Source organism: Struthio camelus, chromosome 1, assembly GCF_040807025.1.
Source record: "Struthio camelus isolate bStrCam1 chromosome 1, bStrCam1.hap1, whole genome shotgun sequence".
Lineage (NCBI taxonomy): Eukaryota > Metazoa > Chordata > Aves > Struthioniformes > Struthionidae > Struthio > Struthio camelus.
Window position 1 is genome coordinate 162644243 of NC_090942.1, and position 15293 is coordinate 162659535.

The 15293-nt window shown below is 37.1% G+C and overlaps 2 protein-coding genes across 5 annotated transcripts in view; one reads left to right on the forward strand and one right to left on the reverse strand.

The window, feature by feature from the left end:
- The first annotated feature begins 2369 nt into the window (after positions 1-2369).
- METTL21C (methyltransferase 21C, AARS1 lysine) lies at positions 2370-14314 on the forward strand. Its single transcript, XM_068927814.1, has 5 exons — positions 2370-2621; positions 8804-8967; positions 10102-10244; positions 13160-13277; positions 13542-14314. Exons 1-5 carry the CDS (start codon positions 2593-2595, stop codon positions 13934-13936), a joined length of 849 nt encoding a protein of 282 aa, XP_068783915.1. The 5' UTR covers positions 2370-2592; the 3' UTR covers positions 13937-14314.
- TPP2 (tripeptidyl peptidase 2) overlaps positions 14279-15293 on the reverse strand; it is a 52267-nt gene continuing 51252 nt past the window's right edge. For all 4 annotated transcript variants that reach the window (XR_011137829.1, XR_011137830.1, XM_068927800.1 and 1 more), the window contains one exon: positions 14279-15187. Coding sequence is in view for 2 of the 4 variants with exons in the window: in XM_068927800.1 (XP_068783901.1) it covers positions 15098-15187 (90 nt within the window). In the remaining 2 variants the exon portion in view is untranslated. The remainder of the gene's footprint in view (positions 15188-15293) is intronic.

Consider the following 15293-nt stretch of genomic DNA (forward strand, 5'->3'; position numbering starts at 1 on the left):
CAATATTGTGAAAACAAGAGTAAAAGATCTGGTTCACCAGTGGCTTATGCAGCCAGAGGCTCTGACTAATGTTCTTTCCCACGTGCAGCTGTGCCAGATGTTGTGCCTCCCTGTTCCCTCTCCTTGGTGCTCTTCACCGCCTCTCCACTGCAGTTTTACTGCTTTGCCCAGTCTCCTCATGCAAGTGTGTTGAATCAAAATGATCTGCAATTAGTTTACATGATGGGTCTTCACTATTTAAGCTGGTCTAGTTAATTTGGATAAAAATGGATTAGAAGGCAACTGCAGGAGTGGCTGAGGCAGGAGAGCATAACGACTTTCAACAGGGACCAAGGCCAGGCAGGTACAGGCTGGTGCAGGGGAACCTCTCACTGGTGCCAATATCTGTAACATTTACTTATGCCTAAAGTGAGCTCTAAAGCTGGGAGATGCTCTTGGCAGAAGTGGCTGAGCCACCTTACGATGTTTGTTTGTTAGTGCCCCTCTGTTAGCAATCATTCCCACTATGGCAAAGCCATATGCAAGGGACTGCGAGCACTCGTCATCTATTCCAGTGCCAAATCAGATGGGTTAATACAAACAGCTTCGCCTTGAAATAGATGAGCTAGGTGTTAAGAGCATGCAAAGGGGCAGTACTGGTGGTGCAATGAATTTCTGACCACAGCTGAAATCAGACCTCCACGTTCTCTCTACGCAAACTCAGCTTGGGAGTCCATGCACTCACCTGGCCATATGCTCACATGCTATCCTCTCGCATCTCCCATTTGCACTCCAGTTTTGAACTAAAGCAGGTACATATGTGAATATAAAGGAGTTCAGGATGGTACAACTTGCATGCAAAGGAGCCAACAGAAGAAACATTTTGAAGCTGGATGAAAACCTCTAGGACAAGGAAATTACTAGAAAGTGAAAGTCAGTTACTTCCGGTACTACAGAGTGCTGGTCTAAATCACACCTGGGGGCTCTCCACTTAAAGGCAAGAGGATGCAGGTTGTACTCATATCACCCAAGGCCAAATTTTAACTCTGCTCCCTCTCTTGCTTCTCCTTTGACGTGGAAGAGTACTTGTGTAACAGCTAAGAAAGCACATAGACCAACACAGAAGGTACAAAACACATCTGTTCTCAGATAAACCCTAGGAACAAAGCTCTTCAGCCTAATTAAGAGCAGCAGAGGAAGGTTAGAAGAATATGGAAAAAGACAGCCAACTTAGTCATGTTGCCCAACATACCGGTTCTTGCAGTGAGCCCAACTGATGTAGCACTCATTTCCCCAACAATTTTGTTACTGAGCTACAGCACTTTCTCTGCCAATGAAAGACGGTACAGACATTGAACACTCAATGTGTGGCTAATGGCAGTCAGGACCCAAAATGCAGGGGCAGCCTGATGTTCCTCCTCTCACCGTAAAAGGCTGGAAGATTCACTGGGCTGCTTTCTTCATTTTTTCAAGCTTTAGAGAAAATGAAGAGCCCCTATATGGTAATAGAATTTTAAAGAATGACTTACCGAGAATACTCTGCTTTACTCTCTTCTTGGAGGTACCATTAATTTTCGCATAAATAAGGTTAAGCCTCTTTAAATTAAAATGAAATATTACTTCAATTAAAGAAGATGAAAGGGAAGCAACTTTTTGTTCTGTTGTTTTGGAGAGCAGTCTATTTCATACACACACAGATGACAGGGGAAATTTTTGAAGAAATAAATATGAGGAGGTATATTCTTTGGGTTACAGATTTGTCTTTGATGAAGCAGCCTATGAGTATGTTTGGCATTGCTATGAAACAGGAAAAACAAAACTAAACTTTTTTTTTTTTAAATAAAACAGCCCTTTTTGGGGATCCTGCTGTATAATTGCAAACACCTCTGCTCTCCTATTAAGATTAGCATTTTTATGTGCATATTAGGGAGATCCTATGGGTATTTATGCAAGATACCATGGGAAAAACTGGCCAATCCACATAAAAGCAAGTTCCCAAAGCAGTTGATTCCTGAGTGCTGTGCGCAGGTATCTTCCATGGGAGATGGAAGGTGGCAGGATTTGTAACAGGGCCTAGGGCCTTCAACATGTAGGTCAAGAATTCAAACACTTGAAATATACTTCTTCAGAACTCTACTGCAATCAAAAGAAACATATTGAGAGCCTTTAAAGAAGCTGTATCCATCCATCCCCATTACGGAAGCCACCCACCTCAGCTCGGTGAGCAAATGAAAGCCCGTACCAAGGATAAAACTCTTTCACTTTAAAAACAACGGGCTTAGTTTGGGGTGCACTCTGTGTCGCTCTATGCCTTTGGCTGACACCGATCAGGAAGGCCAGCAGTATTTATCTTTGAGTATTGGTGACTTTAAGCTGGAGATTCATCCCATAGCTGCAGGAATGGAAAAGCAACACTGAAGATGCTAACCTGGCACAAATTTCACCTCATAGTTGTTTAACTTCAGCAAACAGCACAGGCCCTGTCAACACCACATTCAAAACATTTAGCTGGCTGCTGATGGCAGCAAAGAAGTCCTGCAATCTGGAGAATGCAAACATGCTTTCTACATCCAGAAAAGTTCAACAGATCCCTACAGCGATGAAGAACAGTTGATGCAATTTGTCCCTATAAAAACATTCAGGTATGTGAATATTCTGAGGTGAGGCATTCCTTTAGCTTGTTTCCTTTAACTTTGCCCTCTTTTAGCATAAATCTGCCAGGCTTCTTCCTTCTTATGCGCTCAGATAAGGCCTTACTAATATGTTCATACCTATTCTTCGTAATCTTTTAGTTAAGGTCTTAATGATTTTACATCTTGCTTCCATTTTACGTTTAACTTGTTAGTGTTAACAACAGAGGAACTTTCGTTTTAAATTTACATCAATTCTAATCTATAATATAGTAAAATGAAATGTAGTACTGATCTGCTATATCCTGAGGAGGATACTACTGCTGAGCTTGGTGAGAGGCAGAGCTGGGAAGAATACTCCTCCCTGCTTTCCTGGTAGTTTGACAGCACTAAAAAGAAAAAAAAAAACAACTAGGCTTCATATAACCAGAATTAAAAAAAAAAATGCTACACAACACACAGTAAAAATAAATACATTCTAAAAACATTTGAAGAATGGTTAGATTTACTTTGCCACATTCGGCAGCTTGTTGCATTTTGTCTTCCACAAATGATCCAGCTAGAAAAATTCACTCAAATGTTTAGAGAAACAGAAAAGCTGACCAAATAATTCAAACATTTGTGGAACTGAACGTTCACTTAATAACTGTAAATAGCCCTTTTACACCTGGAACTGAAGTGCTGTGCTTCCTCCAACCTGTCCATTCACAGAAATCTGGAGAAAATTTTAATTCCGCAGAGCTATGCATCCAGGCAACACTCAATGTTAACCAAGAAATGCTTGGAAAGAGACTGCAGCACAAAAAGCATTTGTGGAAGTTATATAGTGAATATATTTTAAGAACAACTATATTTCAGATCATCAGTGTTGCTTCCTTTATATTTTGTAAACAAGAAAAGAAGCCATACCTAAACTATTTGTAAGGAAGGTGCAACATAGCTCCTACAGTTGCTATCCTTTTCATTGCTTACACAACATATACCATGTGGAGTAAGCTAGTTCCTCTGTTTTGATTTAAAAAATAAAATAATTTATGTTCGGCATCAATCACATTGCCAAAGTTCAGACAGAACTTTTAACAGTAGTACCAGCCTGAGCTACATTTGTCCCCAGTGACAAACCCCAAAAATATGACAGCCTGGAGCACTGGAAAATGCCTGCTGAAAAGACCATGGACTTAAAAAAGACTTAAAAAAAAAAAAAAGTGCTATGACAATCATTCAGGCAGCAATGCATCTACCCTATTCTTTCTAATAATGGCTCCTGACCTAGCTCAGGGACCGCTCATTTCGACTACTTGTGAAAACTGGTGGCTCTGTGAAATGCTTAAGGAACACAAGCTGTTTTTAAGACATGAACTTAACACAGTAATGTTTTAATGTCTGCTCCCAAGTATCAAAAAAGTACCTCTTAAATATTAAATTGTGGAGAAAGAAGAAACTGGTGTGCATTTCAGTGAGAATCCAAATGTTTCATACACTTGGTATGACTACTAGAGGCCCCCAGTGGCTAGTATGTGAAATATCAAGCAGTATTGAGAGGAGAAAAAGGCTTATTTTTTCTTTATCATTCGGGAAGAGATATTACCAGGGTTTACATGTTGTGCGTCCAAAGATATAAACGCTTATAAACAGAGTTAAAATCTACTATTTCCCTCCTCCTATTTCTACTGCCAAACTTCAGTTGCTCATTAATTATTAAGGGGGGGAGTCTAAATTTTAGGACTTTCACAGTCCTCTTTAAAATTTTCTACTAACTAACTGAATTTCTTTTTAAAGAATCTTTGCCAAGAAGAAGAGAAGAGGACAGAAGGGCAGCAAATGGGTTAACACATACTATTCTCAAATTCTTAAAATGCACGAAGAACATGCATTTTGGTTTATCTCCAATTTCTGTAATGCCCATCAGTGCTTTAAAATGAGTAACTAATAGGACTTTCATATGGTAGTGCGGTCATCACGTTTATCCTGCCTCTTTTAGTAGATAATAACGTAGCTCCTGCAGGTATGGCCTGCACTCAAGACCGTGGGAAAGCTGTCGTTTCCTCAGTACTGGCAGTTCCCCATATTCTTTGTGACTCACTGTAGGGCAGGTACCCAGAACCTCCCCAACCAAAAGATCAGAGAGGCAAACAAGACCTGACCTTCTCCTGGCAGGAGGCTCTTCAGGGCCCCATGAACTTTCCTCCAAGTTTGAGCTACCGCCAAGAGGCCACCCACGTTATTTATGTGCTAGTTTGCCCATATTAAGTAGCTCACTTGAGTCAGGACTGCAGATAGTAATATGAAGATAGGGAACAGTTAGTTAATCTTCCAGAAATGGAATGAGCGATTGGAAGAATCTGAGATTTTATTTCTGAGGCAGGTACACTTGGGACTTCAAAGTCTAAGAGCAGTTTCATTTTGTACTGCAAATGCGAAAGAGTTTAGTGTAACATAGTAAGTTCTTAGAGTGCTGCCTGGTAATGCTGCTCTAAATAGACTGTGATCCTACTGGCTGGAGCAGAGAATTATTCCTTCCAGGTGCGTGCCTGTATAAAAACCTCTGGAGTGTGTGTGCATCCTCCTACAGGGAATTTCCAGTGCCCTCTGTCACAACAGGTAACTACACAATTGTTCAACTAACATTGTTTGTATTTTCTATTAACTAACAAAGGAAATCCATTTATCTGAACTCTTACATTTCTAGTTACCTGACCTAGTCAACCAATTTAAGTATACCTACTTACTGAGGGACAGCAATGTTTCATAAGGAGTGACTGTCAGTGCTCTTTTTCAGTATTCAGATGCATTTACCTTGTGGACTCAAACACCATATAGCTTTAATACAGTGACTTTCCTAGCACTAGCATTTCCTTTATTTCCTAGCCTTTATATTCATATATATATATATTTTATATATATATATATATACACACACATAAATACCTACATATGCAATTTTACTTAGTGCATGAGAACCGAAGAAAATCGCATGAGCTCTAAGAAACAGCGATGTTTGCGTATAGCATGCTAAGCCCTAACACACAAAGAACACACACGCTGTAACTGCATTTCCCATGTGAGCAAACGCAAAGTGGCTTCTGTCCAAGTAATTCAGACTGAAAGAGACTACGCTGTATAGCTCTGTGTGAGGCTGACATAACCCATTTCAACAGAGATGTGTTTACAGCTGAAGATCAAGTGACACTGTATTGCTCACTAACCTACTTATTTTTTTTTTTCCTGCCATGCAGCTAGATTTGAAAAGCTCTTCCCAAACAATGGATTTTGGAAGATCTGAGGCAGAAAGTTTAATCCTACGGAGGATAAACTGTTACCTTAAGGCTTATAATCTTACAGTTCCATCTTCAGTATTTTATTGCCTTACTAATTACATGTGACTTTGTCAAAGAGAAAATTTTGTGAAATACTTTCTCTTCTTAGGTTCTGAAGAAATCAATATGATTTTCTTAAGTCCTTTTGTTCATAAGATTTAAAGATTATTAGTGAAGTCCATACCAGCTTAAAAACCTTGGCAACCACAGAACTTAGACAATCATTTCCCTTTAGCATTACTCTGCAAGGAAATCAGCTGCTAACATACAGAAATAGCCAACATTTTCTAAGATAACAGCTTGGAATTACTTGGTTGCTATATATATGTATGTATGTATGTATGTATGTATATTTGATCAAAATGCTTTTAAAGGTATAACATTTTCATTGCAATATGGACCAGAATAATGTCAAAATAGTAAAAAAAAAAAAAAAAAAAAAAAAAAGGCAGTATTTATGATTATGACAGGAGCAATTTCACTATATTACACATAGGGTATATAATAATGAAAACACTGTCTACTTGCAACTAGCTTACTCAATAATGACTTAAGTAAGTCTGTAGTGATAAGGTTCGGTCTTAAAATAGTAAAATAAAACTGTGCATCACTAAGACAGAGACACTGATATACTTGAATCCTTGAATACTAAATTTGTCCTAGAGTTTGCAGCTAGAAAAACCCTCATCAGTTTATGAAATATATTATTAATAATTTATGGTAGTAGACTTGCTTCTTTTGTATTTTAAAGAAGCAATTTTATTCCACAAACGCTACGTGGACAAAGATAAAATTATTGATGACACTAGTACAGCACCTACAAGCCGTGGACATAAACCCAAGCCCAGTGTGTTAGTGATGTACAAATGTGGAGTGAAAACATAACTTTACCTTCCAAAAATTTCCATCTAAGAACTCAGGCAACTGATGGATACAGGAATCAAACCAGTCTCAGCACAGTATCAGTATAACCATTATAGGTGTTTTTTTTGGACCTCCTGACCATTTTAAGAAGAGATTTAATAAAAACAGACTGCCTTTATGAATATTTAAGCAGACCTTCCTTTAGGAGAGCTTAAAGGGCAAAACAGGAGAAAGCATAAAAATTTTATTTTGAAAACGTAACAGGCCTAATTTAAATTAGAAATTCATGTCTGTGCTACAGAAGTGATAACAGTATATTTCACCGTCAGACAAGCAATTATATTAGGTACTTTGATGATAGTAAAAAAATAACTTACTGCAAGTCCCTTAACAAATTTGTATTTTCTAAAGCCGGTTTCTAAGATATTTTGTGGTGTTCACTGCTGTACACAGCCAACGGAAATTTTGACTTGCTGCAGTGAGAACTAATTTAGGCAGGAAAAAAAAGACAGAAAGGATCACTTTCCACTAATTCTGACAAGTTTAATAGTTTACTCATTAAACAAGCCCTTCTGGTTTCTACATAAAAGGATAATGCAAAGTTTCCATCTGCTTTCTTTTTTCAAGATTAGGCTTACACTTAAATAGTGGAGATGTCAGGCTACAAGAGCCTTACCACAGTAGAAAAGCCTTTGAAAATGTAGCTCTTTGCATATTTAAACATAAAATTTTCAGAATACCGGGCCTTCAAGTAAGTTTTCTCTGGCTGTAGCAATCACCAGTTTGCGCAGATTCCTTTCTTTTGATTATGAACCTTGTCAAATACACAAGGGTTAATATATTTCCCTACAGATTTCCTAAAACATTGAAACACGTGCAAGATTTATTCTAGCTTCAGACATGAAAAAGAAGCATTACTGAAAATTCAAAATATACTTTTGAAAATGAGAGACTACATGCAAATCACTAGTTCTTTTAAGAAAGCAAAACTCTTTCACAAGCAGGAAAAAAAAAGAAAAAGGAAAATGGAAGTATTCATTCATATCCCAGGAAACGCTGTAGCTGTTGAATTACGTTCAGTCTCTTGCGTACCATCATCATTCCTTAAATTATTCACAAAGTGTGCTTTGCCAGAACTTGCTATTAGCTAGATTGAGGCCCTCTCAGAGGAAAAAAATAAAATAAAATCACAGATCAATTTACTTTAAAACATGCTATTTTCTGACAGTACAAAACCACTGTGCCATAATTTGAACAAACGTGGTGCCGCACACCACACTTGGCGAGTTTGAATGCAAATCCTGTCCTTGTCAGCAAAGAGAGTAGCAGTAAGGAATATATCAAGCAAGCATCAATAAAACCGCAATAGTCTCAAAATCATGTGGGCAAATAAATCACCCACACAAGTCAGCAGTTACTAAGCTCCTTAAAAAACTACCTCCAGGCATTGCTTCATCTCCTGGACTCCGCCAAACCTTTTCCCCTTCTAGTCAGTATGTCAAGAGCAGCCTCCTGTGGTATGATGCAACCCACGCTATACAACACTATCTGCAGCCCCCCAGCCTGGAGAGTATTGGCTGCAGCCAGTTAACCAGCTTTACCACTGGAAGGCCAAGTCCTGAGGCTCTTTGGGAAAAACGGTAATTTATACAGACAAAAAGATCACAGACCTTACAGGACAGTTCATCTTTCTCACTTGTTGCTTCAATCTGTATGAATATCGTGAAAGTTAGCTCACTTTTCAGACTGTAGCACCATCAGTTTAGTGATGTTGTGGTAAGTTTTTGTTGTCCACATAGTGAAATGAAATGCAGCAATACAGCTGGAGTTTACCAGAAAGTGTTTGCAGCTGTTTCCAGAGGATTACGAAAGCTACCTCTTATCATAGCTTCCTGTCCTTTCAAACCATCAATTAAAAAAAAAAAAAATCATTTTTTCTCCTTACAATCACATCTTATGGAAATAGAGTGCTCTTATGTTTTACAGTATTAATTTTTTCCCCTTCCATTTCAGCTCTCTTGCTATGATCTCTACACAGCAGCCACCGTTCCCCAGCGAAATTCAAACAGTAACGGATGGCCAAACTGAGGAAAAAGAGGCCTGTGAAGACCAATATGACTCTGAAAACTGCACTCACAGCTCCAAGCACGCATCATCAACAACAGAATCCAACTCAGGTTTAATCCAATTTAAATACTGCAATTTCTATGGCATGCTAGTATTTCATACTTTCTCCTGACTACATTTTCTTTTTGGTGATCTCTATTTTCCCACCATTTCTTCATATATTTTTATTTATTATCAGATCAAATATAAAAAAGTATGCCATCTCCACAATTAAGATACATGTTTAAAAAGATCTGTTTTTTTTTTTTTTTTTATTTAGACATCTTCTAAGGATTATTTCTCAATTACAGTCACAGACATGTTACAACATGCATTGACTGGGCTAGCACTGCTGAAGTTGCGGTATGACAAATTTCAGCACAGGCTAAATTGCTCAGATACCTCCCAAGGATTCTACGTCAGCATCAATTAAAATCCATGCAAGCCAGAGCTAAGTTAACCAATATTCTGACACACTGATACATCACACAAGTTGAAGCGTCAATTTTTTCTTTTGTTTTCTGGAGGAAGATGATAATGATGAAAAGATTCAGAACTAACTCCCGTTAAAAGGTCCCAGAACATTTCTGTGGAATCAATACTTGCTGCTGTTCTGCCCAGACCGCTGCAGTTGCATTTCAAAGTTTCTAAGAAGCTACAGTAAGATATCATACCGATAACAAGGATTTGCAGACCCTGACCTTAGGTAACAAATTCAAAATATGAGAAATATTTTTCAATATCACATGGGAAACCCAAAATTTCCAAAAGAATACATTTCCCACAAATGAAAAATATAGTACACCTACATGGTATACCATGGCATAGATATAAACTGTGGCAAACCCCAAACCAAGATAACTTGGGTCTGAAAGTCTTTCAGCCTTATTAGCAGAGTTACGTATTTGAATTAGTAGATCCTCCTAAAAGACTTGCTTCTCTCTGTAAATTGTCCACACAAGCATTCAGAACAGCAGGAAAGGACCACTGTTCCTTTGACTCCCTAGGCAGGCAGACTGTCCACCTTGGACAGCAACTCATCTTGAGGCCAATGACCTGACAGCTTTTCCAATGAACGCTGCTATGTGCTATAGTAACAAAGTAATTTTATTTATTTATTTATTTATTTTTACCTTTTAACAAGTTGCACAATGAAATGAACATGTTCATGCATATAAAACAGATTTCATCTTTTCCTCTCTCAGATTCACCGGTCACTCTTAAAATACTACAGAACTGGGTTCCCAAAGTTTCCCACTACTTTGATAAAGAACACTATACCTATGCAGGCCATCAGATCATCATTCAAGAGTCAATAGAACACTTTGGAGCAGTGGTATGGCCTGGTGTAAGTATTCAACGAGGCATGTAGAAAGCTGACACAACAGAGAAGTAAATTATGACAATAGCACACAAATAAGTTTTTTTAGATAATACTTCTGACAGAGGCTTCCCTATGCAGAATGAACTTGTGAGTACTTTAGCAGAAAGCTCCGACTAATGCTAATTTGATGGTTTGTGGCATAAGAACCCCAGGATGCCAGTGAACAAAACGTATATTCTTTTTAAAATCATGTGCCCTTTCCACTTAAAGGCCCAAGAAAAAAACCAAGTCTCTATCTGCTGAACGTGTACATTGAATTCAGATATTGAACAAAAATTAAGAAAGAAAAATCAAGAAGAAGTGTTCAGCTTCTTCTATGTCTCAAATCAGTCACTGCTGGGAAGCAAATAATCAGCAATGGAAAAAAGGAGGCTAAAGAAAAAAAATTATGGGAGAGATTAAATAAAGGAGTTTAAAAACAAAAAATTATGCTTCTTTAAAAGACCAAGCTGGAATAATTCTAGTGCAGAATGCGCAACCAGAACAGCTTCCTCTGTTCCATTTTCACTTCAGAAAGTTATTACCAATGAACAGCATTGTGAGAATTACACCAGACTGAATGAGCCAAATCGTCTTTAAAACTTACTGGAAAGGAGGAAACTGAACAGCAGATTCACCTGATAAAGCTCTGAAAGGCAGTCAAAACAAAATACAGCGTTTATATGACAGTGTATAGGAGTCTCTTGGGAATTCTGTGAATGTTGCATCATGTGCAGATGAAAGCACTTTTCACCATCACAGGAAAAGCAGAAAACAGGCAGTTGCTACGGGGAATCTTAACTTGCTTTTCCCAATGCTGTGAAGCAAGTGATTAATTCTTTAATACTATTATTAAATTAATATTACTGCAGGTGTATCCTACCCAAGAATATAGACAGGACAAGATGAAGAATAGTAGTACACATCCCAGCCCCTTGGCCCTTTGGACAGTCCTTAAGAGGTGTTATGTACAACAGCAAGCTGGACAGGACCTGAAGTGTTCTACATCCATGCTCTTAGGCTGATTTATGAGAACATCATCTTCCAACACAGAAAATCAGAAAAGTCTAACATCATCCAATAAATTTACTTTCCATTAATTTTTCTTTGCCCATAGTCTGTTAAATTTATGATGACTGGACAAAGGACAAATATCTATTGTAAGAACAGTCAATCTATTGAGGATCTTTATACCAAAAAAACCCAAAAACCACAATGAGTACTAAGTTCTTTGGTCGTCCTGAGGTTCAAAGGCATTTTCGTATCCCCCTCACTCTCAGTTTATAAAAAAATTGTTCCAGGTGGCAGAAGTAATGACAGACACAGAATTTTATTATGAAAGGGAGAATTAGTCAACACTGTCTCAGAAAGGAGATCATGTGCTGGTCTTGCATGTTTTGCCATGTGAAAAACATGCTACTACAACTACTTTCCTTGCTGGATGAGCTTGTTCATGTATACCCTAAAACAAATGTTAGGTATTGACACTTACAGAATGTTTTCTTTTATGGTTTTATTCCATAGTTTATGTATAAAGTTTCCATATGAAAGCAACAGAATAATAATATAAGGTGAGCTATGTTACCCTAGGTGATCCATACATAATCAGTTTGTTAGCAAGATTTATCCACTCACAGTCCATTTTGATATATCAGGTTCTATATATGTGACTGCTTCAGTCTGACAGCTCAAGAAACCTTAAAGTTGTTTTTAAGGTAAAAGGAAAAAAAGAAATCACTTTGCTATTTTCAGAGCTGAAGATAACTTAAGGAAGGAATTTTTATTATGCAACTTCAAGCTTCTGATCTGAAAATCTAAGCTAAGATCTGGAGTTCTTTTTATGCAAGATGACCATTTCTGAATGGGGAATTCAGTATTGGTAACTTACATGCCCGAGGTTAGATATATTACTACAAAGACAGAATGTGAATTTCCCAATATAAGCATATTAACTATTTTAAAGTCTTTAAAGACATTTGAAGTCTTTATATGGAAAACTGCCAGAAAATGACAGACTATTTCAAAACAATGGATAAAAAAAGCATATGGACTGGTAAAACAATATTTTATTTTGAAGTGTCAGATCATCAGCTCTGAAATTAACCAGGTGCCAGAACGCAGATGGTAAATGTTTCCAAGAAAACCTAGCGGGTGCACAGTTGGACTGGTGATTCATTAGTTGTCAGCTTTCTCAGAGCAGGTACTCAGTGGTGCATTACGTAAAGCACAAGAGTTAAAACAGTAACAGTACCACAATTCTTAAGCAGTGAAAGCAGGAACTTAGTTTCTAAGACATCTGTTTATGTTGTTTATAAACATCTAATTTTTGCTTTAAATAAGATCTTTATAAAGGACAGATAAGCTCTTTTCCTGTTCCCTTACACTTATTCTTTCACCAATAGACACCAATATTCAGTACCTTACTATCTCAGAAAATACCAATCTAACACTTCCTTTTCAAACATATTTTAAAACACTCCCCCCACCAAAATCAGTTTTTTTTTTTTTTTTTTTCCAAAAAGTCTCTGCTGAAGCCTGAACTACTTTATGGATAACAAATTATAACATTGCTTTTTGCATATCATTAAACCTTGTTTGCTGCATTGACTGCGTAGAGTTCATATGCAGACACTTCCTATCTTAAGTTACCAGAGGAATCGAGAACTGTACAACAGTGTGTAGCAAATCCATATCCCACAAAATCTAAAAAATAAAAATTAGCTGTTTAAAAGATTTTGACCCACATCCCCACACAAAAAAAGACAGGACGCATCTTGTTTCTTCCCATATGATGTTTTCATGTTATAGCCTTTCGTGTTTTGCACTGTTCAAAAAATATTAAATGGATTTTGTGCAACTTACCTAATTGATACCTCTTTGGATATGTGTTAACTTTTTAGGCACTGGCTTTATCTCAGTATCTGGAATCAAATCAAGAACGATTCAACCTCAAAGACAAAAAAGTTTTGGAAATTGGTGCTGGAACAGGCTTGGTTTCTATTGTGGCCTGCATCTTGGGTTTGTAAATTCTAATTCCTTTTGGATTTCTTGTGAGAGATGACCTAGATCTACTAATGCCATTTTAAAGACAATGAAGCTAGAGCTGAAATTAAGGCTTTGTTTGCCGTTACTTTTTAAAGTGAAAATTATTGTAAAATACGGTTCTGTTAAGAAAGTAACTACCCTAATTATTGATGGGGGAAAGTGGTAGGAAGTTATATAGGTATGCGTTCCTATGTCCATACGTACCTATGAATTAAAACAAGCTCATGTTTTCTTTAGGAGCTTATGTTACAGCTACAGATTTGCCTGAAGTTCTTGAAAATCTCTCATTTAATATTTCAAAAAATACACGAAACATGAACACGCACAAACCTGAGGTGAGAAAACTGGTGTGGGGAGAAGACCTCAATGAAGACTTTCCTCTATCAACTTACCATTATGATTTCATTCTGGCAACTGATGTTGTATACCATCACACAGCTCTGGAACCCCTGCTAGCAACAATGGCATATTTTTGTCAGCCAGGGACAGTACTACTATGGGCAAATAAATTCAGATTCAGTACAGACTATGAATTTTTGGAAAAAGTTTGTGATACATTCGACACAACCATTCTAGCAGAATTTCCAGAATCAAATGTCAAGCTGCTTAAAGCCACAACGAGAAAAAACTGAAGAGAAAATAATTACTTGTTTTGATTTAATGGCAGCACCTTACAGTTTGGAATGTTTTGTAGCATTATGGTGTACTCTTTGCATTTATGTCAGTACAGTTGTATCAGTTTTCCATTACAAAATACAAAAAAAAAAAAAGCAAGACAAATGATATCCTAATGTCCTGAGCTCATACAGATAACCTGTTCAAATAGATGAATTTCACACCATTGAAGGAACAATGTTAGTAGCGACAGTAAGTAGCAAGGCATTTTCAGGAAGCACTGCAGCCCAGAAGATCAGTGAATTTCTGATCAACAGGTTTCACTTATGTACTCTTGGAGAAACAAGACAGTTCTCAGCTTCATTATTTGTTTTTATTAATTATAAAATTTTTTTAAAAGTATCAGAGTGCACATGGTGTTTTTTGATCTTCAGTTTTGCACATTTATTCTGTGTTTTACAATTTTAACATTATTAAACATATATGTATAGCTTTACAATACCTGATTAAGATTAAACTGTCTGGCACTTTTATACACGTATCAGCCTGTCCTGATACTCAACTTCACATAGATTTTTTTGAGTTTGCCCGAAATCACTCCAAAATGAAGATATACAAGAGCACCTATGCATAGCAATTCCGAGTTACACATTATGACAGTTTTGAGAGGTTGAATTTTTCTTTAAAAAAAAAAAAAAAGTAAACTCTTGCAAACAATGCAGGTAATGATGTCCCATTACTACAGTCTAATAAATAAGATTTTAGCTACGCTTGATGTAGCTTTAAGGCCTTCATACAATTGAAAGTGAAATTACGATTAAACATGTTAAAATTGTTTACTGTAAAAAATACAAAGCTTTTACAGGTTTACAGTTAAAATTAACATTTAAGAACCTAACTTGCATGCAATAAGCCTTCTCAGCCTAATTCCAATCCTTGGTGTTGGCAGTTCTGGCACATCCATTGCCAGCAATGGGATGCACCTTAAGGAAACTCCCTGATGTCAGGAGTTAGGTTAACAGGTATTAAGCTGTACTCCGATGCCTTTACTGATAAATACACACAATTTAATAATCAGCATTCAGTAATGAAAACATGCGTTCCAATAAAAAGTCAAACTTATCTTTTCATATCCTGCCCATATAAAAATCACTTTAAAGTTCACAATTGTTGGTTTTCTAGAATACACAATAATCAGGTGGATACATGACAGGAAGCCAATTTTCAGTGAAAGTTGCACAATGAGTCCATCCAAGTAACTTCATTAGCTGAAGAAAAAAGCAAGCATAAAAACCATGAGAAGCTTCCTCTAAGGTCTTATTCTCTTCTTAATCTAAATCCTCCCAAAGAACACCACATAGATACAGATGTCTT

What these genes read in the sequence shown, in the direction of transcription:
- METTL21C (XM_068927814.1), top strand. Translation starts at nt 2,593, where the DNA reads ATGCAATTTGTCCCTATAAAAACATTCAG. An exon ending in GTCCCTATAAAAACATTCAG is followed by an intron (nt 2,622 to 8,803) that starts GTATGTGAATAT and finishes CTTCCATTTCAG; the next exon opens with CTCTCTTGCTATGATCTCTA. An exon ending in TATTGTGGCCTGCATCTTGG is followed by an intron (nt 13,278 to 13,541) that starts GTTTGTAAATTC and finishes TGTTTTCTTTAG; the next exon opens with GAGCTTATGTTACAGCTACA.